At 44.6% G+C, this 25296-nt stretch overlaps 1 protein-coding gene across 4 annotated transcripts in view; it reads right to left on the bottom strand.

Moving 5' to 3' along the window:
- Positions 1-25296, bottom strand: part of fnbp1b (formin binding protein 1b) — a gene marked incomplete at its 3' end in the record, with an annotated part of 122776 nt that overhangs the window by 26840 nt on the left and 70640 nt on the right. For all 4 annotated transcript variants that reach the window (XM_083642146.1, XM_083642145.1, XM_083642144.1 and 1 more), the window contains exons 5-9: positions 23402-23464; positions 20021-20125; positions 9565-9693; positions 5564-5710; positions 260-454 (exon numbers count right to left, since the gene is read on the bottom strand). In XM_083642146.1, coding sequence (XP_083498272.1) covers positions 260-454; positions 5564-5710; positions 9565-9693; positions 20021-20125; positions 23402-23464 — 639 coding nt within the window. The remainder of the gene's footprint in view (positions 1-259; positions 455-5563; positions 5711-9564; positions 9694-20020; positions 20126-23401; positions 23465-25296) is intronic.

Raw genomic sequence — 25296 nt, 5'->3', positions numbered from 1 at the left:
AGCGTGTGTGTTCAGCGTGTGTGTTCAGCGTGTGTGTTCAGTGTGTGTGTTCAGCGAGTGTGTTCAGCGAGTGTGTTCAGCGTGTGTGTTCAGCGTGTGTGTTCAGCGTGTGTGTTCAGCGAGTGACGTTCAGCGTGTGTGTTCAGCGTGTGTGTTCAGCGTGCGTGTTCAGCGAGTGACGTTCAGCGTGTGTGTTCAGCGTGTGTGTTCAGCGTGTGTGTTCAGCGAGTGACGTTCAGCGTGTGTGTTCATGTGTTACCTTGTTCTTGTTCTTAATGAAAGGCCACAGCTTGCCCTTGCTCTTGCCCCCGGGTTTCTCCTTGGGGGGGACCTGCTCTCTGGGCAAGCTGGTCTCAGACACCGTCCTCTTCATGGGCTGGCTGTAGTCCTCGAAGTCCACGTCTGGCGGGGGGTCGAACCCCGACTTGTAGGACTCCACCACCTGCTTCGAGTCCTAACGGGGGGGGGGGGGGGACAGAGGTCAGGATACAGCCTTATGTTTGCTATATCCATGATACATGTATTGCTACATATTGATTTTAAAACGGAAGAAGAATCATGTCAAGTAATGAGTCAAAGGGGCATGTCCGTGCACTCTGCTGCATCTCCTGTTTGTTGGGTTTGTCCAGCCTAATCAGCAGGTCTGGAGATAACATGGCAGAAACAATAGCAGCTTGGTGACTCAGTTGCTTATGTTGGCGTTTCCTGTTAGCAGGTCATCAGTGAGGCACAGAGTGCTGGAAGAGATGGAGAAAGGCTGGCTGTATTCAGTGTGTGGGCCGGAGAGGAGAGGAGAGTAGAGGAGAGGACAGCAGAGGAGAGGAGAGGAGGGGAGAGGAGAGTAGAGTAGAGGAGAGCAGAGCAGAGGAGGGGAGAGGAGATGAGAGGGGTGGAGGGGGGGGGGGGGGGGAGAGGGGGGGAGTGGAGGGGAGAGGAGAGGAGGGGAGGAGAGGGGGGAGGGGAGGAGAGGAGAGGAGAGGGGGGGGGGGGAGGAGAGGGGAGGGGAGGAGAGGAGGGGAGGGGAGATGAGGGGGGGAGGGGAGGAGAGGAGAGGAGAGGGGAGGGGAGGAGAGGAGAGGAGGGGAGAGGGGAGGGGAGGGGAGGAGGAGAGGGGAGGGGAGGGGAGGGGAGGAGAGGGGAGGGGAGGAGAGGAGAGGAGGGGAGGAGAGGAGAGGAGAGGAGAGGAGGGGAGGAGAGGGGACAGGAGGGGAGGAGGAAAGAGCTCCATGTGTCAGGCAGGAGTTGTGATGGGAAGGTTAAGGTCAGGACACAGCCAGGCTGCTCAGAGGGAAAAAGCATATTAGTCAAGTGCAGTGTGCCTGTGTGAACTGATAAGGGCTGAGGGCTTGAAGGGGTTGGGGTCAGGGGTCAACACTCTGTTACTGTGTACTGTAGGGGTGGGACAAAATATCGATACTGGAATATATTGTGATACTATCCTCTGTGTGTGTGTGTGTGTGTGTGTGTGTGTGTGTGTTAAAGCACTTTGTTGTACATTGTTTCATCTCAGTGTCAAATTCTTTGAAACTGACACCACAATGCTAATTGCACAATGCTAATTGCAAAAGCATAATTCCTGCTTTTTGCCTTTTTAGGGCTATTTTCTTCTTCAGTTACACAGATATTGTGATGCAGAATGGCTGTATCGTGAAACCATCGTGATGGTGATTGTATGGTATGGTATGGTATGGTGAGTTACTCTGTGATTCCCGCTCTGTGATTCTCTGCTGTACTGTATACCAGAGAGAAGAACCTGCTGTACTGTATACCAGAGAGAAGAACCTGCTGTACTGTATACCAGAGAGAAGAACCTGCTGTACTGTATAGCAGAGAGAAGAACCTGCTGTACTGTATAGCAGAGAGAAGAACCTGCTGTACTGTATACCAGAGAGAAGAACCTGCTGTACTGTATACCAGAGAGAAGAACCTGCTGTACTGTATAGCAGAGAGAAGAACCTGCTGTACTGTATACCAGAGAGAAGAACCTGCTGTACTGTATAGCAGAGAGAAGAACCTGCTGTACTGTATAGCAGAGAGAAGAACCTGCTGTACTGTATAGCAGAGAGAAGAACCTGCTGTACTGTATAGCAGAGAGAAGAACCTGCTGTACTGTATAGCAGAGAGAAGAACCTGCTGTACTGTATAGCAGAGAGAAGAACCTGCTGTACTGTATTCACCTTATGTTCAGACCTTACAGTGGACCAAATTCTTCCGGGTCCACCTAACACTTCCCGCGGTCACGGCGCAAAATAAAAGAGTTGTTTTTGGAGCGGACAGTGAAGGGGTAAAATAAAGAACGTAGCCTACTACTTTGAGCCGGTACACAGCAAGCAAGCAAGTATGCACTGTTAGCCAGGTCAGATAACGTTATCGTCGACAATGACGAGCACTTTCTTGTAAAACATACCTGGACTCCAACAAAGAAAGCTTCAGATAGTTTTCTCTCCTCCGAGGCAGCGCGATAGCAGCGCGAGCCATTAACGTCAATAAAGACCCACAGACGTTAACATAATTCCCTGGAATGCGAGACTTAACGAGCCAGTTACATGGCGTTGCATTCTTAGACATTGCCGTTTGCTTTTATTTGGTATGTTACATACAATTGGCTAAATTATTACCGTAAATTCCGGACTATAAGCCGCGGCTTTTTTCCCGTTTTTTGGCCTTTTTTGCCCCCTGCGGCTTATATAACGGTGCGTCTTATCTATGGATTTTTTCCAAAAAAAAAAAAAAATCTCTCTTTTTTAGCACTCTTTCTAACTATAAATCCACTTCTGTTTTAATTTCCTCTCTTGCCCTCTTTTAACAACATAACATAACATAACATAACACAACACAGGTAAGCAGAAAGAAAAAGACGAAGCAATCACGCCATGAATGAGGAAATGACTCACCTGCTGGAGGCTGGAGATACACCGCTTGGGCTAAACTTTTACTCCGTGAAACACTATCGATTAAGTCCGACATCGCTCAGAGGTTTTGAGCAGCTTGAAAACAAGTTTGAAAACGTGCAGAAGTCCATCCACTCACTCACTAAAGAAAATAATGCAACCGTGAAGAGTTTCACTCGTGTCCAGCCATCTGGCCGAGTTAGAGCCGAAGTCCCGAACACAGTGAGAAAACCTCCCGAAGCTGCTGCTGCAGCGGGGTGCATATTGTCCGGCCAGCCGACCGAGAGGCATGCGAGCCGGGCACTATTAAACAGTTGGGGTGTGTGAGGTGGCTGGCTGTGGAGGTGGCGGTTTCTCCTCCTCCTCCTTTCTCCCGCACAGCAGAGCGGACCCCAGGCTGCAGACAGCCCGGCCGCGGCGCACGTCCAGACCCCGGCCTGCCACCGAGGGCCATCTTCATCTGCCTACTCCGCTGGCCCGACCGTCAACTCATCCTCCAGGCTGCGGGGAAGAAGCCCCTCACCTGGGAGGGTACGCGCTTTTTCGTCCGGCAGGACCTCTCCGCGTTGGTGCAACAGAAACGCGCAACATACAACAGCATCATCGAGTCAATGGATATCGCTTTGGCGTACTGTACCCAGCGAGACTCGTCATAACCATTGATGGACAGCGGCGGAACAAGAGCTCAAAGTGAAACTGCCGAATATCTTTTGAGTTGGACTGGTCAATAGTACTGTGAGTAACTAAAATAAAAAAATAAAAAACGGAATTCTCTCTTCTTTAGCACTCTTTCTAACTATAAATCCACTTCTGTTTTAATTTCCTCTCTTGCCCTCTTTTCACCACACCGCGGACACTGTGTGCACTGTAAAAAAAACAAAAAATACCACAATGTGTGATTTTGTCTGGGGATTAGTGACCTGATCTCTTTCCCGACAATCCCCTCTGTGCACGAAGCCTTACATATGGTAATTAAACATCAAAACACCCGCGGCTTATAGACCGGTGCGGCTTATAGAAGAAAAAAATAGTCACCTTTGAAGGTGCGGCTTATAGACCGGTGCGTCTTATAGTCCGGAATTTACGGTAGTTAATTCAGAGTTAGATGATATTGGAGCAGCGCAGCCATTTTTTATTTTATTTTATTATTATTTTTAGCCGGAAGTCGTAGGACGGCCACAGAACCGGGTCAAATGGGCGTGGCTACATAAGGTGAATACCAGAGAGAAGAAGGAGAGCTGGAGACCAAGAGACCAACCAAGACCAACCAAGAGACCAACCAGACTAACCAGAGACCAAGCATGTGATCTGTTATTCCCCGCCGTTGTTTACTGCAACAGCTAGTCACAGGCCTAAGTCATCTCCTTGGAGCTAGTCCATGCACACAGCTAGACACACACGTACGTACACTACACACACACACAAACACACACACACACACACACACACACACACACACACACACACACACACACACACACACACACACACACACACAATCCCTGGGGATTTTCTTGTTTTGTTGTCACATAAGGCAGGCAGCCAACATGAGACATCTCAATATATCACACGCTCATTTTCTATTGCAAGTACAGTCCTAGTAGGGATGCACCGATATTAACATTTAGGCCGATACTGATATATTATATTTATTATATTTATATAAATATTAATATATTAATATAAAAATGTATATAAATATGAACAACGGTGTTGCGGCGGATAACCGATAATCAGTGATGTCTATGATCTGTATAAAAACAAGTTGCTATGATAATCAAATTGTGTACATACTGTGAAAAACACATGCTTTCTTTATTTCCAAAACATTTGGAAAAGCCCATAAATCATAGATTTACTACCTTGTTTCCTCTCAATATGAACATTTTGGCCGATATTAACCGATATTAAACATTGCTGTTATTTTGCTCATCAGACCGATACGATATATAAAAAAATTGCTAACATTGTGCTAGCAAGTACTACGCTACATTAATATGGTCCTCAGAATTCATACAACAAAAGGCATGGGACAACTCTGAAACCAACACATGCATTTTGGCTTTAGAAATGTGGATAGTCTGAGATATACAAAGCCAGTGGATCTCAGCAATGTCAGCATGTCTGCTCTACAGAAGATTTAGAATATATTTGTTAGTTTTCTCCAGTTTCCATAACAGGTCATTATAGTGCACTCGTCAAACTGTCCTCTACGACCACGCTTGACAGTGATAGTCACCTACATTACTTTAGTAGCTGTCTGTGTGTAAATGCTTCAGCTCTTAAAGTCCTCCCTCCTCAGTTTGAGCCTTTGTTTTCCTCCACTAACTTTCAGCATCTTCTAAAAATCTGGTGAAAATCAGTTGTAGCTATTAGCTTATTATTGCTATAGCAAAGGACTGATTGGTATAGTGCGGATGTTGAGTGAGTGAATGAATGAGTGAGAACCACCCCTGATCAAACAGTGATGTGTTCTATGTGCTGTGTGTGTGTGTGTGTGTGTGTGTGTGTGTGTGTGTGTGTGTGTGTGTGTGTGTGTGTGTGCTGTGTGTGTGTGTGTGTGTGTGTGTGTGTGTGTGTGTGTGTGTGTGTGTGTGTGTGTGTGTGTGTGTGTGTGTGTGTGTGTGTGTGTGTGTGTGTGTGTGTGTGTGTGTAGGCTGGTGTGTACTCACAGTCTTGGCCTCGATGGACTCGGCAGCTTTGGTCATGCCGTCTAAACACTTCCCTACGATGGGCAGCACCTGGCGGTCCACCTCCGCAAACGTCTTCATGCACACTCCTAACCTCTCGATTCTCCTCTCCTCCATCTCCTGGAGTTGCTATACAGACAAAAGCAAACATGTTCCCAGGTGAATACAGGGTTCATTGACATGTGCTACAGTACGTTTACATGCACACTAATATTCCATTATTATTCAGAATATGACAATATTCCGAATTTGATACTGGTCATGTAAATGGCATATTCCCGGTTGGATATTCCAAATGATGTTGGAATATGTTGGGGATGAGTGTATAGTAATGTATCTATCTGGAATATGTTGGGGATGAGTGTATAGTAATGTATCTATCTGGAATATGTTGGGGATGAGTGTATAGTAATGTATCTATCTAGAATGTGTTGGGGATGAGTGTATAGTAATGTATCTATCTGGAATATGTTGGGGATGAGTGTATAGTAATGTATCTACCTGGAATATGTTGGGGATGAGTGTATAGTAATGTATCTATCTGGAATATGTTGGGGATGAGTGTATAGTAACGTATCTACCTGGAATATGTTGGGGATGAGTGTATAGTAACGTATCTACCTGGAATATGTTGGGGATGAGTGTATAGTAATGTATCTATCTGGAATATGTTGGGGATGAGTGTATAGTAATGTATCTACCTGGAATATGTTGGGGATGAGTGTATAGTAATGTATCTACCTGGAATATGTTGGGGATGAGTGTATAGTAATGTATCTATCTGGAATGTGTTGGGGATGAGTGTATAGTAATGTATCTACCTGGAATATGTTGGGGATGAGTGTATAGTAATGTATCTATCTGGAATGTGTTGGGGATGAGTGTATAGTAATGTATCTACCTGGAATATGTTGGGGATGAGTGTATAGTAACGTATCTACCTGGAATATGTTGGGGATGACTGTGTATAGTAATGTATCTATCTGGAATATGTTGGGGATGAGTGTATAGTAATGTATCTACCTGGAATATGTTGGGGATGAGTGTATAGTAACGTATCTACCTGGAATATGTTGGGGATGAGTGTATAGTAATGTATCTACCTGGAATATGTTGGGGATGAGTGTATAGTAATGTATCTATCTGGAATATGTTGGGGATGAGTGTATAGTAATGTATCTACCTGGAATATGTTGGGGATGAGTGTATAGTAACGTATCTACCTGGAATGTGTTGGGGATGAGTGTATAGTAATGTATCTACCTGGAATGTGTTGGGGATGAGTGTATAGTAATGTATCTACCTGGAATGTGTTGGGGATGAGTGTATAGTAATGTATCTATCTGGAATATGTTGGGGATGAGTGTATAGTAATGTATCTACCTGGAATATGTTGGGGATGAGTGTATAGTAATGTATCTATCTGGAATATGTTGGGGATGAGTGTATAGTAACGTATCTACCTGGAATATGTTGGGGATGAGTGTATAGTAATGTATCTACCTGGAATATGTTGGGGATGAGTGTATAGTAACGTATCTACCTGGAATATGTTGGGGATGAGTGTATAGTAATGTATCTACCTGGAATATGTTGGGGATGAGTGTATAGTAATGTATCTACCTGGAATATGTTGGGGATGAGTGTATAGTAATGTATCTACCTGGAATATGTTGGGGATGAGTGTATAGTAACGTATCTACCTGGAATATGTTGGGGATGAGTGTATAGTAATCTATCTACCTGGAATATGTTGGGGATGAGTGTATAGTAACCTATCTACCTGGAATATGTTGGGGATGAGTGTATAGTAATGTATCTATCTGGAATATGTTGGGGATGAGTGTATAGTAATGTATCTACCTGGAATATGTTGGTGATGAGTGTATAGTAATGTATCTATCTGGAATATGTTGGGGATGAGTGTATAGTAATGTATCTACCTGGAATATGTTGGTGATGAGTGTATAGTAATGTATCTACCTGGAATATGTTGGGGATGAGTGTATAGTAATGTATCTATCTGGAATATGTTGGGGATGAGTGTATAGTAATGTATCTACCTGGAATATGTTGGGGATGAGTGTATAGTAATGTATCTACCTGGAATGTGTTGGGGATGAGTGTATAGTAACGTATCTACCTGGAATATGTTGGGGATGAGTGTATAGTAACGTATCTACCTGGAATATGTTGGGGATGAGTGTATAGTAATGTATCTACCTGGAATATGTTGGGGATGAGTGTATAGTAACGTATCTACCTGGAATATGTTGGGGATGAGTGTATAGTAACGTATCTACCTGGAATATGTTGGGGATGAGTGTATAGTAATGTATCTACCTGGAATATGTTGGGGATGAGTGTATAGTAATGTATCTACCTGGAATATGTTGGGGATGAGTGTATAGTAATGTATCTACCTGGAATATGTTGGGGATGAGTGTATAGTAATGTATCTACCTGGAATATGTTGGGGATGAGTGTATAGTAACGTATCTACCTGGAATGTGTTGGGGATGAGTGTATAGTAATGTATCTACCTGGAATATGTTGGGGATGAGTGTATAGTAACGTATCTACCTGGAATATGTTGGGGATGAGTGTATAGTAACGTATCTACCTGGAATATGTTGGGGATGAGTGTATAGTAATGTATCTACCTGGAATATGTTGGGGATGAGTGTATAGTAACGTATCTACCTGGAATATGTTGGGGATGAGTGTATAGTAATGTATCTACCTGGAATATGTTGGGGATGAGTGTATAGTAACGTATCTACATGGAATATGTTGGGGATGAGTGTATAGTAATGTATCTACCTGGAATATGTTGGGGATGAGTGTATAGTAACGTATCTACCTGGAATATGTTGGGGATGAGTGTATAGTAACGTATCTACCTGGAATATGTTGGGGATGAGTGTATAGTAATGTATCTATCTGGAATATGTTGGGGATGAGTGTATAGTAATGTATCTATCTGGAATATGTTGGGGATGAGTGTATAGTAATGTATCTACCTGGAATATGTTGGGGATGAGTGTATAGTAATGTATCTACCTGGAATATGTTGGGGATGAGTGTATAGTAATGTATCTACCTGGAATATGTTGGGGATGAGTGTATAGTAATGTATCTACCTGGAATATGTTGGGGATGAGTGTATAGTAATGTATCTACCTGGAATATGTTGGGGATGAGTGTATAGTAACGTATCTACCTGGAATATGTTGGGGATGAGTGTATAGTAACGTATCTACCTGGAATGTGTTGGGGATGAGTGTATAGTAATGTATCTACCTGGAATATGTTGGGGATGAGTGTATAGTAATGTATCTACCTGGAATATGTTGGGGATGAGTGTATAGTAATGTATCTACCTGGAATATGTTGGGGATGAGTGTATAGTAATGTATCTACCTGGAATATGTTGGGGATGAGTGTATAGTAACGTATCTACCTGGAATATGTTGGGGATGAGTGTATAGTAACGTATCTACCTGGAATATGTTGGGGATGAGTGTATAGTAATGTATCTACCTGGAATATGTTGGGGATGAGTGTATAGTAATGTATCTACCTGGAATATGTTGGGGATGAGTGTATAGTAATGTATCTACCTGGAATATGTTGGGGATGAGTGTATAGTAACGTATCTACCTGGAATATGTTGGGGATGAGTGTATAGTAACGTATCTACCTGGAATATGTTGGGGATGAGTGTATAGTAATGTATCTATCTGGAATATGTTGGGGATGAGTGTATAGTAATGTATCTACCTGGAATATGTTGGGGATGAGTGTATAGTAATGTATCTATCTGGAATATGTTGGGGATGAGTGTATAGTAATGTATCTACCTGGAATATGTTGGGGATGAGTGTATAGTAATGTATCTACCTGGAATATGTTGGGGATGAGTGTATAGTAATGTATCTACCTGGAATATGTTGGGGATGAGTGTATAGTAACGTATCTACCTGGAATATGTTGGGGATGACTGTGTAGTAATGTTCATTCTGCTCCTGGTTGAACTTTTGCAGGTAGGAGGAGTAATCACTCTTACTGTCTGCAGCCATCTGGTGCCTCACTTGAGCTTGCCCCCGCGCCTGCAGACAGAAACACACAAACATGCACGTCACACACATAAACATAGACATATGGGCTACACACAGGCCCCGACACATACACACACACACACACACATACATACACAAGTGGACGGACACATACAAGCGCTCATGCACGCACATACACACACACATACGCACAATCGCAGGTGCAAACCCAAGTAGGGCAGCTGCAGCAGCCATTGGCGGTGGAATGTATGTAGGCCAGAACAAACACATAAATAGGCCAGGGACACCCTGAATCTGCTTCAAGAACAGGAGGGATTTGGATGTGATTGCCCGCCCCAGGGTTCCTACACATTAAAAAAATAAATAAAAAAAATATTCCAGACCTTGATTTTGTCGAGTGTTCAATATGATTTATGCAGATAGACATCTCGCCCCTGCTAACTAGGTCATATCACTGTATAGAGATGAAGACAAATATCAGAACGTGTGAGATGATTGGCAGAGTTACCATTTAAAATGCATTGATTTTGGTTTGGTGTTTGATAGCATGCATGCCGACGGCAGCTGGGTAATAATAAGAACATCCCTCTAGCTGAACATTATTCTTCACATCAACAAAAAGCGTGGACTCAAAGTGGCTCTACAACAGCATCAACGCTAGAATGACTGGATGTGTGTATCGGACCTGAACATTTCCCATACTTTGCCAGACATTTTTTCAAAATCCTAAAGTATTCAAGATTATTATGATCAAAATCATTCTCAATGACCTGCGTAGGAACCCTGCCGCCAGTCTGGCCAATCTCTGCTGTCGATAATGTTGATTATTTATTTGACATGAGTTCAGTCTCAAGGAGGGAAGGCAGCCAGGCTATTACAGATCCATGGCAAGCAGATGGAGAGGCGAGATTATCTCAGCCAGACAGCATGTGGTGTGTGTGTGTGTGTATGTGTGTGTATGTACTGTAATTATGTATGTATGTATGTATGTATGTGTGTGTGTGTGTGTGTGTGTGATGTGTGTGTGTGTGTGTGTGTATGGGTGTGTGTGTGTGTGTGTGTGTGTGTGTGTGTGTGTGTGTGTGTGTGTTGTATGTATGTATGTATGTATGTACGGTATGTATGTGTGTGTGTGTGTGTGTGTGTGTGTGTGTGTGTGTGTGTGTGTGTGTGTGTGTGTGTGTGTGTGTGGGCTGTATGTATGTATGTATGAATGTATGTATGTATGTATGTACAGTATGTATGTATGTATGTATGTATGTATGTATGTATGTATGTAGTATGTATGTATGTATGTATGTGTGTGTGTGTGTATGTATGTATGTGTGTGTGTATGTATGTATGTGTGTGTGTGTGTGTGTGTGTCTGCCTCCTCTCTCTCTACCAGCCCATGATGACGGGCTCTGACTGATCTGGGGTCTGTACGGTGGGGAACACTGGCTTCATTGTCACCTCATGACCCCTTGATCGCCCGCACTCAATGTCAATGGTATCTGTGCCACCAAAACTGCCGCGAATGCCGAGGATTTCAACATAAGCTAAGAGCGGGGTTATCCACTGCTCTCCTGCTCCAGCAGCATCCACACATGGTGCTGAAAACTGGACGCGCACAACAACGCACGCAAATGACCAGTAACTAACTGTATTACCGTGTGGGGCAGCTGACGGAACATAAGCCTGCTGTACGTCACCGTCCTGAGGGGAGCAATTTACACGACTTCATCCAGTTTTCACCCACACGCCAGACTCAGACGCATGAGTTAGGGGTTTATATATCTCTTGTCAGTGTCTCTCTCTCTCTCTCTCTCTCCTCCCTCTCCTCTCTCTCTCTCTCCCTCCCTCTCTCTCTCTCCCTCTCTCCCTCTCTCTCCCTCCCTCTCTCTCTCTCTCTCCCTCCCTCTCTCCCTCTCTCTCTCTCTGTCTCTCTCTCCCTCCCTCTCCCTCTCTCTCTCTCTCCCTCCCTCTCTCTCTCTCCCTCTCTCTCTCTCTGTCTCTCTCTCCCTCCCTCTCCCTCTCTCTCTCTCTCTCCTCTCTCTCCCTCCCTCTCTCTCTCTCTCTCTCTCTCTCTCTCCCTCCCTCTCTCTCTCTCCCTCTCTCCCTCTCTCTCCCCTCCCTCTCTCTCTCTCTCTCCCTCCCTCTCTCCCTCTCTCCTCTCTCTCTCTCTCTCTCCCTCTCTCTCTCTCTCTCCCTCTCTCTCCCTCCCTCTCTCTCTCCCTCTCTCCCTCTCTCTCCCTCCCTCTCTCTCTCTCTCTCCCTCCCTCTCTCCCTCTCTCTCTCTCTGTCTCTCTCTCTCTCCCTCCCTCTCTCTCTCTCTCTGTCTCTCTCTCTCTCTCTCCCTCCCCTCTCTCTCTCTCTCTGTCTCTCTCTCTCTCTCTCTCCCTCTCCCTCCCTCTCTCTCTCTCTCTCTGTCTCTCTCTCTCTCTCTCTCTCTCCCTCCCTCTCTCTCTCTCTCTCTCTCTCTCACCTACACATGCATACGGAGAAGTGATAGATGAGATAATAGAGGAGAAGGAGGACAGCCCACAGCGGGGAGACTCATCAGACACAGAAAAGCATTATTCCCAGCGCAGGAGGTATGACAGATCATACCTTGGGAAATGATATTCACAGCCTACAAACATAATGTGATTACCAGAAAGAAAACCCACGACAAGCTAAAAAGCACATGCGAAGGTTCAGTCGTTTCACACACACGGTGTCTCTATACAGTTATTAATGTGCAAGCTGGTGAGCAGGCAGTTGAAGTGGAAGTGCGAAGGCTTGTGAGGAATGGGGATGCATGCAAAGCGTGGAGTGAAAGTGCACGGAATGTGTTGGGTTAGTGAGGTGCGCGACATCATCACCGTGGCAACGCAACAAATCCTCTAAACAAGCTGCCCGTCGCCATAGCCACATCCACATCACATCCTGTCGACATTTCCTGGAAATCAGCAGCAAACTAACCGATGGCTGTCTCTCACAGCTCTATCTGTCACGATCTAAAAACATATCCGCGCCTTCTACCTGTGACAATTTCACACCTAAAAGCAGCGACGTGTGGTTAAGAGTGAAACTGCACTCGTTCTTACGTAACATTTTAGAAGAAGTCGCCCACGGATTTCTGTCGAAAATCGTATACCTAAGAATGAATGCAGGTTGACTTTTAACCACGTCACCGCATCTATTCTGAACATTTGAGAAGAAAGATGGTTTGGTTGCATTATAGCTACTTGCTGAATATAGCAGAGGGAGACTGAGTGAATCTTAACATGCAGTCAAATAAAAACTGTACAGTAGATTAGGGCTGGACGATAATTCAATATTAGCATTTGTCGTCCTTCAGTGGCATCCTATTGTGATAATATGAAGATATTTGAATATCGTGACACACATTTCTGCTGTCTAATTGATGATGACAAGCAGATTTCTACTTAGAAACTGATCAAATGAGGTAGGAATATTTTGTGTGACATCACACCTAACATTGCCATTCGGTTCAATGAGATGAACATTCATTTGATTATTTAACGTGGTTTCGCATAAACGAACCATATCCTGATATATATTGATATCGAGAAAAATCCTTATGATTGATCATAATACTGATTTCAACCATATAGTAATAAATGACTTCATACAGACAGACAGAGACATGAATTATTGCCTTCCACATGATGGAACAGGGATTGAGAATGAAAATAAGCATGACAGAATGAGAGCTGTTGTCTTGCACAAGATTTCACAGGCGTTTGTCAGTTGATTTGTTGTTATGTCAGTTATGTCACACATAGAAGCTTCTGGGTGAGAAGAACGTGGTCAGTAAAGGATGGGGAGGCAAGCCACTGTACGAGGAGCAGAGACACGTTTTGGATGGGACAGGCATGTTAGAGTGACCTGACTGTATTTCAGAAGCTACAGCACAGTGTTTGTATTTGTGTTAGGGCTGGGCAATATGTGATATGAGACTAGATATCGTCTTAGATTTTGGATATCGTGATGTGGCATACTAGGTGTTGTTTTGGTTTTAAAGGCTCCATTACACTAAAGTGATGTCATCTTCTGAACTTACCAGACTGTTGTAGCTGTTCTATTATTTGCCTTTTACCCACTTAGTCATTATATCCACATTACTGATGATTATTCATCAAAAGGCTTATTGTGTAAATATTTGGTGAAAGCACCAGTAGTCATCCTTGCAATATCATCGCAATATTATGATATCATATCAAGGTATTATTTGGTCAAAAAATATTGTGATATTTGATTTCGTCCATAACGCCCAGCCCTAGTGTGTGTGTCAAGACCCAAGTTAAGACAGTGTGTTCCCACAGATATAACACATCCTCTGTCCACTGGACCTACCTTGTGGGAACTTCGCTTCAAGGCATGGCAAAAAATAAATATACAAACACACACACACACACACACAAAAGGATTGTTAGCCGTTTCCAGCTAAACAAGAAGCCGCCATAGATACGCTTCCTGGACCAAGCGGGCGTGCCATCGCTCAGATGGGGAAGTTAGTATCACAACAGTGTTTCCCCTAGAAAAATTGTTCAGGCCTGGAGGGATTTCAAAACGTACCCCAACCGCAACGGTGGGGGCCCTCGCTGGCGACGCTAAACTTTTAGCTAACCTGTTCGCAATGGCATCCCAAGTATCATCATACTATTATGGGATGCGATGCGAACAGTTGTATTATGGGATGTGCGTTTCCCAGGCAACGTTGACACGTTTTGGAACAGCGCCGCACGCTGGCAAAATGCTCCTAAAAGCAAAATGCTTATTGTTTTGAATGATTTGGCATCTTCTATTACTGTCAACAATACCAGTATTGTTGTATTGTAATAATATGCCATAAAGGTTTATTGAAAATTTGGGAAGAGCAGGAAAAACAACACAAAAAAAACAGGTTTTTTTCTGGCCTGGCGAGGGCCAGTAGAATGGTAGGGGAAACACTGCACAGGGTGAACATGGCGGCTAAAACACTGCTGTTGTAAAGCGCTGTCTGAAACGATTGGGAAGTGGAGGGAGAGACACTGAGTGGCGTTTCCCATGCATCACTCATGACTGAGGCGGCGCTCCACCACAACAGGAAAGCCAGTGAGTGTGTGTGTGTGTGTGTGTGTGTGTGTGTGTGTGTGTGCGTGTGTGTGTGTGTGTGCGTGTGTGTGTGTGTGCGTGCGTGCGTGTGTGTGTGAGGGCCCGGGGTTCCTCAAAGAGCTGTCACGGGGGCCTTGTGGATATCTGGGCTGTGAATCCAAACCCCAAATTGAGGGATGTGCCTGCCAGTGGAGGGGATAGGGAGGAGGCGTTAAGAGCTTTGCACCAGCTGCACTGCAGACCACAAGACCTCAGCTCAACAAACGCTAGGTTTTTGTTTTTACATGGCCACTGACTGGGTGATAAAACATTTGGAGACGAAGCAACCGGCACCGCAGGCGTTATTATGTGGGATATATTGGCAGCTTTGGTTTATATTGTTAGGGACAAAGTTAAACAATATATTTGGCTTGTTAGTAAAATGATCAAATCCTAAGATGTGACCTTCAATGAATGAACACACACAGATACACACACACACACACACACACACACACACACAGAAACACAAATGTGTCGACACATCAAGCTCTCTCCCTCTCTCTCCCTCCCACCATGTCCATCACAGACACACTCACAAACTCAAGGCTACAACCGTGACTCAAACCCAAATCCACACTGACTTGAGGAGGTACTGACATGTCAGCTCTGCCGGTGATGTAATAACTCATAGGCCTCTTAAAGGAACACGCCAATTTTGGGGGAGATCCCCCTATTTGCCATATATTCCCGATAGTAAAGCTGTGTTCACACCGAGATATTTATTTTTTCTTCCTGTCGCTGTGTTTAAATCGGTTGTCAACAGGCACAAGAATTGACGGACATCTGGGGGCTAACGTTACACGATGAAAACGCAATGTCATGATGTTTGTCCACTACGAGCCACCGTAGTTGTCGTTTACAAGCTAAGCCTATCAGCGTGCTCCTAACGCGAGCTTGTGAATCTATACCGGTAGTACAGACTTCACTTCATGTCAGCTGTCAGCCTGTCAATGCGGTTTGTTGCCACACTAATAAACCAGCCCAGCGGTTTGTTCCAAGCCAGTGTGATCCTTGACTCACTTGAAATTTCACTCGAGTTGGGATATTTCATCTCGGGCGACGAGCGAATTTTCACCCTATCGCTCTGTCGCTGTCGCTCAGACGCCCAGCCATTTTTCTCCCGGGCGAATATACGCTCAATCGCTCGTTTGCATTGACTTTGTATGTAAACTCAATGCCAGTGAAAAACTTGAATAGGTCAGTGTGAACGCACCTTAAGAGGAGAAGATAAGATGGCCTTCTCTTCTCAACAACGTCCCCCCCCCTCCTGCTGCTAGTTAGCTTAGCACAATGACTGGTAGTCTGCAGAACTAGCAGCCGGAGGCGTGCGCGTTGCTACATTCTACTGCGCGCACAGAGAAGAGAAGGGCATCTATTTGATCATCTTACTAACAGGAATATGGCAAATAGGCAAATCTTCCAAAAATGTTGGTGAGTTCCTTCAAGTAACGGAGAGAATAGGCCTCACCGAATGGGCGGGGGCAGGGGGCGTATCATGGAGACATGATGTGCGCTTTTGTGGCTTTGCTGTATGCCTGAATCTATAATCTGGTCAATTAGAAATAAATCAACTGCTCTTTCATAAATGAGAATTAACTTTGACTTAGATTTGATGATGTCATGACATTTGTAATGATAATAATGTGGCAAATCTAATGGAAACAGTATCTATATACATACAGTATGCCAATAGTGCTACATCAATTTTAATCACAAGCACATGGCAAAGCTATGAGGCGTCTTAGCACATATGAGCTTAACTGACGAAACACATCGACAGATAAAACTGGCAAATAGACAGATATAGAAAGAAACACACACACACACTCACGCCCAGAAAGAAACACACAAACACACACTCTCAATAACCGAAAACACTAACAGACAATTGTAGAGTACCTATTACAAAAACAAATGTAAGAGGAAATAAGAAATGACAAAATCCAATTCCTACACACACACACACACACACACACGCATGCGCACACACACACACGCACGCACACACACGCACGCGCGCGCACACACACACGCACACACACACACACACACACACACACACACACACACAGTAACCAGAGTACTGAGAATGAGGGAGATCTGTAATTTCCATTGTATGCAATGTGAGTGGGTGAGAGGAGAGTGTAAGGTCAGTCAGGAATAGCAATAGCGAATGCTAATAATATTGTTGCAGTGATCCTAGTCTCGCAGTGCCGAGCTGTAGATGATACCATCTCCATCGCTGGAAGCTTGCTGATGTTGACGGTGGCTCTGACTACGTGAGGCTAACAGTGATCCATACAATGGCAAAGCAGCCTGGACACTGAAAAGCATGCAAATACATGAGGCAGATACATTTCTAAGGGTGTCTGTGTGTCTTATGGTTTGGTCCACTTGAGGAACATAATTAATTACATGAAGATGGATGCGCATGAGTCTGAATGATGTTAAGTGATTGTTTGCATAACGTATTAGGGTTGAATAAGACGTGAATACGATTTCTGAAGCATTTGCCATATTTGGAAGTAATAATTATGGAACTAATTGATTCATTCCTTTCCACTTGTAGCGATGGAGCTCAGTGAGAGCAAAAGTCACGGCAACGTTTCATTTGCTGACGCTGAATTCCAGGTAAAGAAACATAAATGGCATAACTGCAATCAGAGACAAGACCACTCCAGTTTGCAGTTTCTTGTGTGTGTGTGTGTGTGTGTGTGTGTGTGTGTGTGTCTGTCTGAAATGCCCAGTCCGTCCAGCTGAGTTCAGTGTTAGCCTGAGGCCATTGTGGCTCTGTGGCTGTGCGTCCAGGGTGGCTGAAAGGCTCCTTATTCAGGCCTGCATTAGCATGATAATGGGCTCTGAACCGAGCCGAGCTCCGCTCCAAATGCTGATGGAGCAGCAGCACGCGCCCATCACCCATGATGCCTTGCGGGCGTGGGAGCTGTGTGGGCTAAAAGCTTGTGATGTCAAAGGCTATCCTAATTGGTGCCGGCGGCAGGAAATGACATCAGCTGCGAGGCCCAGAGGGCTCTCTGGTCCAAGCAACTCTTGAAAATGTATGATCAGTGTGAACTGACGAGGATGGAGGGGAATAATGTAGCCTGCTATCAGAATGAATTGTCAACTCGTTTTTCTTCTTCAGTCTGACATTACCGGGGAAATCCACAAGGGGGATTTGATTTTCCCTAACCAATTGCTAGAGACCAACGTATCTGCCTGAGTACATTCCAGTGGGGAGAATGCAAATAAATAAATAGAAAATAAAACTCCCCTCTGAATGAGAAGTTCACATCGCCTGGTTCCCTCGCCTGGAAGTCAATGGGATTTTTGCTTGGAGATTTTGGTTAGATGCCTGAAATAAGGTGTGTGGTTTACTAAAGCTTATGAAATTGAGACCTTTGTGTTCAGCATGTTAGTCTTCACAAATTAACACCATTTTATGATTTTGTTTTTGTTTTCTGAAAATCGCCGTTTTTGGCGATCGCATACACTTCAAAAATCATAAATGTGGTGTTCATTTGTGAAGATGATCTTGGTGAACACAAAGATCACAGTTTCATAAACCTTTGTTAACCACAGACCTTATTGTATGCATTTAAGTGAAATCCCCATTCTAAAACCTCATTGACTTTTCCCCGTAAGATCCAGGAAGTCCGGGACTTCCGCCTTCCATGCTACTTCCCGACTCATTCCTGCAGTGCTCTATGACTTCCGGACAAGGGAACCCGGCATGATGCTAACTTCTGGGTCGTCTTACAAAACTACGTCATCCCTGCGGTACGTCAAAGCCGAGTGCTGTTCGGATTTCAAAGTAATTGCTAGGCTACTTTTAATCGATTTAGAGCAGCGTCTACCTCGTCTATTAGCGGTTGCCATTGTTGTTATTAGGTCCGGCGCACTTGACAACAGCTTGACAACGGCTTAGCCTCGCCCGTTGTGCCGTTTATTGGCACTGATTGGCTAATCGTCAGTCCCCCCGCGGGCTCATTGGACCAGATGATTTTTCAACATGAGAAAGCGCTGTTGCGTGTCACGATGCCAGACCAGAAGTGGACAACTCGGTGGAGTGGGCAGATTCGAACGTCTGGACCCAGGCAGGCACACAGAAACAGAGACACTCACACACACATAGGTCCTGAATGGAGGGACAGCTCAATATGGAAGTACCCCATGGCGATGCACATGTGTATAAGCCAACGCATACAAATGCTGCCTTTGACACAGAGAGTTCTCTGTACAGTAGAGCAGGTGGCTGCAGAAGAGTGATAACGTGGACTCAGTGCAGCTATCAGCCTCGTTAAGCAGCAGATCACTGTGCTGCTGAGACAATGCCAGCCTTTACACACAGCCCCGGCATCAAACACACGGTCACTGTCTCAGGGGCACTTTACACGAGGACGGTTTCCTATGGTGACGGGGAATTATTCTATCGTTAGTGCCTCCCTTTTAGACGGCGACGGCGAATTTGCGCTTAGAAAATGACACATTTTGAAACCACCCTCCAGAGTGGAATTCTTGGTCCGCTGAGCGCTCCATGTAATCGCTTGAGACGGCTCATTTCAGGAACTCTGACGTGCCGGCACACGCGACACACGCCATTACATCATAGCCGTGCGCGAGTTACACAACAACATCAGTCAGGAAAACAACACGAAGAGAAGCGGACATGGATCTTACGGTTGTGCTCTCGTTGATGTTGCTTTTGCCATGGCTGTAATTCTGTTCAAAGTTTACTGCTGCTGTGAGAGAAGTGTTTTAAAAGGAAGTCGCGGAAGTATTTATAGGCTGACCCGGCACTCTCCAAGTTGTGGAGCGACGAGCAACGCCCCGTTGACCATCACACTGCCACCTAGCGACCTGGCATGTACATTACGGCGTTTAAAAAATTCAACCGCGCTCATGTAAACAGGGAGAAGGTGTGAAGGAAAAGGTGTGAAGGAAACGCTATTGTGTCGTTTCTTCCAGAAACTGTCCTCGCGTAAAGGGCCCCTCAATGTCGTCGTTTGGGCTCGGCGGAAAGACCAGTCGGGATTGGGTCGATGGGGAGGGGGTAAAGAAAGAAGAGAGTTTGGCCAGAGAAGGGGGAGGGGGGAGGGTTGCTACTGTAGGTAGGAGGGCGAGGAAGGCCAGGCAGGGGGACAAGGCGACTGTGTGTTAAGCATGTATAGGCTGTGGGAGGAGCCGGGCTGCGATTGGTGGGAGCGCCTTAGTGGAGCGTGATGATGACACGTACCTTTTCCACGTCGGCCTTAGTCACGTTAATGTCGGCGTCCATCTTCTCGAAGTACTGCTGCGCTCTGTCCGCCTCTTTACACTCCCTCTCGAACCTTCTTTTACACTGCAAAACAACAGAGGAGAGAACAATGCAAATGATGCCCGGCCGCAAACATTACATCACTAACATACCGTGGCAGGCAATACCAGTACAGAGGCCCCCACGATACGATACGGTATTATCAGGATACTTAAATCACAATACGATTATCATTGCGATTTTAAAAGAGATCGATGCTTAGCGTATGTGTATCGATACAATATTGCCACGCAAAATACCACAATACTATGCTGTATCGATTTTTTTCACCTTTTAGAAAGCATGGTTTTCCACTGAACTCTGCGGAACTTGACCTTTCCATAAGCATAGAAATGGACGTCACAACATGTATGTATGTTCGTCACATACATTCGGGGGCAGAGCATTGTGTGCGACAGAGGTCTCACTCTGACACAGCAAACGGGGTCTGTCCGCGTCCAAGTCTGCAGACTGGAGATTAAACCAATGTTCATAGTGTCCGTTTGTGTACAGGAAAAACAAGCATTCATCCAAGCCTCTGGCCGAACAATCAGTGTTTGTTGTGCGAGCGTGCACTCTGAACTATGCCTCTCTGCCTCACACACAATGGCATCATTGAAGGCAACCACAGAGAAGTTATGTATCTCTCTCACGCAGACTGTCTCTCGCCCCCCCCCCCCCCCCCCTGTCAAAGGGGCCAGGCGGAGATAAGGAGTGCTGTTCTGTCCACTCTTTCTCTTTTAGCCCCACCACTAAAACAAATAAACCGACACTAACTGCTTCTGCTCTTACCTACAGACGTTATTTTCTTAACTCCAGCATGGAATCATACTATACAGTAGGGGTGGGAATCACCAGATGCCCACGATACGATACTACAACGATACTTGAGTCACGATACGATAGTATTGCGATATTGCGATATGCTAGTATTGCGATATATTGAATATTGCGATATTTCGATATATTGTCTAACTCCTTTTCCTACCTTTTCCTTGACCTCACCGGAAGTAAAACATGCAGTGTTTTTTTGTTTTGTTTTGTTTTTGCGCCACACGTAGGCTACATTATAAAGCTTCTCTGGACTCAATACACCATTGCAGGTGCGGACTGCAACATCGGGCGCTTCGGGCAGATGCCCGGTGGCCTGGTATGGCATGGCCTGCACATTTTTTTTTAATATCGATACTTGGTGTCCAAATATCGATACAATATCGTCAGGCAAAATATTGCGATACTATGGTGTATCGATTCCCCCCCCCCCACCCCTACTATACAGTATTCTTGAAATCTCTGGTTATTCAGGCTTAGTGGCTGCAAAAAAAAATCAAGTCATACTTCAGTATTTCCAGTTTTGGGGCCATGGTCTCACAATCCCGTTTCTACATCGACCTTAATACCTTCAACTAATTGGCTCATAAAGGGTCTTAATCTGATTTCACAGTCAGCCTGTCACTCAGATAGAGGGGAGAACACTGATGATGGAATCACCATTTTATTAAATGTTAGTCAACAACTGTCAATAAGCAATCAAGTCAATTTGCGTCTCTATGAGCGGCTGTCCTCTATATTCATCGGCTACTTTCAAGCTTGGTCCTCGACTCCAAGCAAAAATGACGCATTGTCTGAGGTTTCTGGCTTAAGAAGGAGGCTGTCTGGGTGCAATCTCTTGTTAAACCCCACCAGCTGTTTTTGATTAAATTATACTTAGGGCAGTGAAGATAATTTTAATGGACTCAGTATCTGTCTGTAAAGGAGTCCCCCAGGGCACTGTACTTGGCCTTCTCATACAATTAATAGACCAGAATCTGTCAAATGCAAGTTTTCCTTTCTATGATTATGATACCATCATTTACTCTTGTGGTTCATACCTTGTTAAAACCCTTAGTTAAGACCTTTGACAATTATTGTAATACTATAGAGTACATTATGTCACTTATCTTATACTATGCTGACAAAATTAAACATATGCTTACATTTTGTCTAATGCACATGCTGTAACAGACATCGAGTACGTTTTTAGCTGGAAGAAAACACGACATATATACGACATATACGACAAACTGAAAAATCAGCACTGGGTTGCACGCATAGCTCTGTGTAAATTCAAACAACCTACTCTGAACGTGTCAAAAGCCCCTTTAAGCCCAACTTTATGCACTACAAAAAAAAAAAAAAAAAACGGTTGCACCGAGTGAAATAGTTCAAGCGTAGGCATAGTTACAACTTAAATCTTACACCTAGCCCTTACTAGGCTTAAAGTCCTCCATAAATTAATGGTTGGCATAGTGATTGTCAACTTGGCACCATGGCGCATCGTTTTGAAAGGTGGGATTGGAGGAGGATGAGGAGGAGTGAATTATACCAGCTGTTTTGCGTCTGCAACACTTTCTCTGTGAGAGAAAGATACAGAATCACACAGTGCTTTACACACACAACACAGCAGCACTGCATACAAATTAAAGGAACAACAACCATGAGCAGCGAGGATGAGAGGACGGTGGTAACTGTATTTATTACAATGCAATGATGATGAAGAGCTCACCACAGACGTAACGGTCTATGAACCTAACAAATAGCAATAACGTTATGATTTGGTTACACACACACACACACACACACACACACACACACACACACACAGACACACAGACACACGCACGCACGCACGCACGCACGCACACGCACACACACACACACACACACACACACACACACACACACACACACACACACACACACACACACATATAATTAGTTAAGATCCTAGTGACTTGATTGATCGTCCTATGTTGTATATATGTCTTTCTCTACACACTTGATTATGATGTCTGACAGCATGTGCATTAGACTAAGTGTATCACAGAGCACTAAGGTTTATTACTGATTGTAAAGCTGAGTAGCAAATAACTGACCTTGTATCTGTTGGCACACTCTCTATACACTTAAGACGTTTTTATCCCCTTATTCTGTACTTATTGGTAGATCTATATTTATTGTACCTCTCATGCCGGGATGTCGTCAAAAAGATTAAGATTAAAAATGATCTCTTTGGAGTGACGTTGGTAAACAAAGGTTTAATAAAAAAAGATATCCTGTAATCCCCACAGTTAAGTGCTGAAGCTATTTAAGATGGCGGCCTACAGTCTAGTCTAGTGTATATCGTACAGAAGTGGTTTTGACTTTTCAAATCTATTGGACAAATATATTGTCTGTTGTTCTCTGTCTCTCATTTGCTCTTGAGAAGGGCTGTACACTCTCAGCAATGTGGACAAAACTAGTGGACTAAAGTGGCACTGCACAACGATGGGAGTCACTCACCGATTCCAGCTGCTTCCACGAGCTCTCGATGTGCTGCTGTGCCTTACGGCCATCATGGAAGTGCTGTCAGAAGAGAGAGAGGGGGGCACAAAAGAGAAACATTACCATTGCTATTCAAGATTTAAATGCAGGTGACCCTGACCTTGAAAGAAGGTGATAACAAACTAGAAGGAGTGGGGTTGACTTTCTCCTATAAGACAAAATATATAGTATGAGACTAACTATAGCATTAAAACCAGGGATGGTTATTACTCACACACTGCGACAGGAAATATTCATGTGCGCAGAGAATGTAGGCCAAACTCAAATGCGGGCATTTACAAATGATGAGCGCATAACCCAACGGCTTAACTCCCAAAGAGATTTGTACAAGCCAAAGCCAATGGCGCTAATTCTATTTGATTAAAAAGCAACATAGAGCGTTACACAGGTGGGGTTAGGGTTAGTGGGTTAGGGTTACTGTCGATCTGAAATGTCAAGGTTAGACATCACACAGGTGCACCAGCACTGTGTGTGCTGCAGGCAGTAGTCTCTTAAAACAGACTGTCTCATCTACATCCGGCGAATGCAGCTATATACAGTCTGTACGTTACACCCCCAGAACATGCACAAGGAAGTTGGGAAAAAAACCTTCAGACAGGAAAGAAGTTCGACGGAATCCGACCAATCACGACACGTGTGTCCACGAAAAATGCGGCATATTGGATTCTGATTGGACTAATGAGCGGAAGACCCGCCTTTCTGCGATTCTGATTGGACTAATGAGCGGAAAACCCGCCTTTCTACTTCCCATTCCGGTTGGTGCATGATTCTCCCCCACGAAGTACAGACGGTATGGCGGAAGCATTTGAAAATTGCGGAAGCCAACTCGTCTGTTGTAAGAGACTATGCAGGCAGCTACTATTCAGGAATCATAAAAGCAACATATGTGCTAAAAAATCAATTGAATGAAGACTTTTCTCATTATAGAGATCAAAATAAATGAGATTATACATAGATCAAGACGATGACCCTCATGGGACCAATGAAGCAGAACAGAAGCTATCTTATGAATGGCACATGTCATGGACAGTGCATGATGGCGCCAGCGGCAAGGTTATTGGCTTGCGCCTGGATTGCACACACACATCTCCATTTGACCTATTCTATTCACGAGTTTCCTGGTGAGACCGTGGGTGCTTCCATGACACCCTCCCTCCCTGTTTCCAGCTGCCGGTTGCCTGTTTCCACCCAGGACCGTTCATAGTGAAAGAGACTGAAAATAATCATAATAATTGTTGTGACTTTGTACCTACCTATGTCTTGTAATGATGCCCCCCCCAGCACAATCATTTCACACGTGCATAATTGTACAACGGAGTGACAATATCTTGAATCTTGAAAGAGAGAGACCGCTAAAGCTCCATTCAATGACCAAATAATAAGAGTTCCGGTTGGGACGTTTAGCCTTCAAAACAAAAGCGGCCGCTATGCAACCACATACTGTTTTTAGCCATTTCGGCTAAAATAAGCCCGTACAGTACGAGTGAATTGACATTCACCTCGTTTTTATAAAATATCACTGCTCTGCAACCACACAAAGTTACTATTTTTAGCCATTTCGGATCAAATAAGCCAAATGTTCCGACTCTTTGACAGCAGCGCGCACCTCCTTGCTAGTGAAAACATTTTAAACAGGAAGTCGAAAACTGGCAACCGCTGAGAATCATGGGAAACGTAGGTCCAGGAATAAGGTAAATAGGTCCACAGGGATAGGACACATTTGTAACGCTACAGTGACAATGCTAGGGCGAGAGAGAGAGAGAGAGAGAGAGACCAAGAGACACACAGAGAGAGAGGCTAGCTGACAAAATAAGGAAGATGGCTGCGCGTGAAAGGAGAAGCCTACAGTACAC

The sequence above is a fragment of the Poromitra crassiceps genome (genome assembly GCF_964638095.1).
Source record: "Poromitra crassiceps genome assembly, chromosome: 8".
NCBI lineage: Eukaryota > Metazoa > Chordata > Actinopteri > Beryciformes > Melamphaidae > Poromitra > Poromitra crassiceps.
Note: the sequence above shows the minus strand (reverse complement) of the source record. Positions and strands in the feature narration are given on the sequence as shown.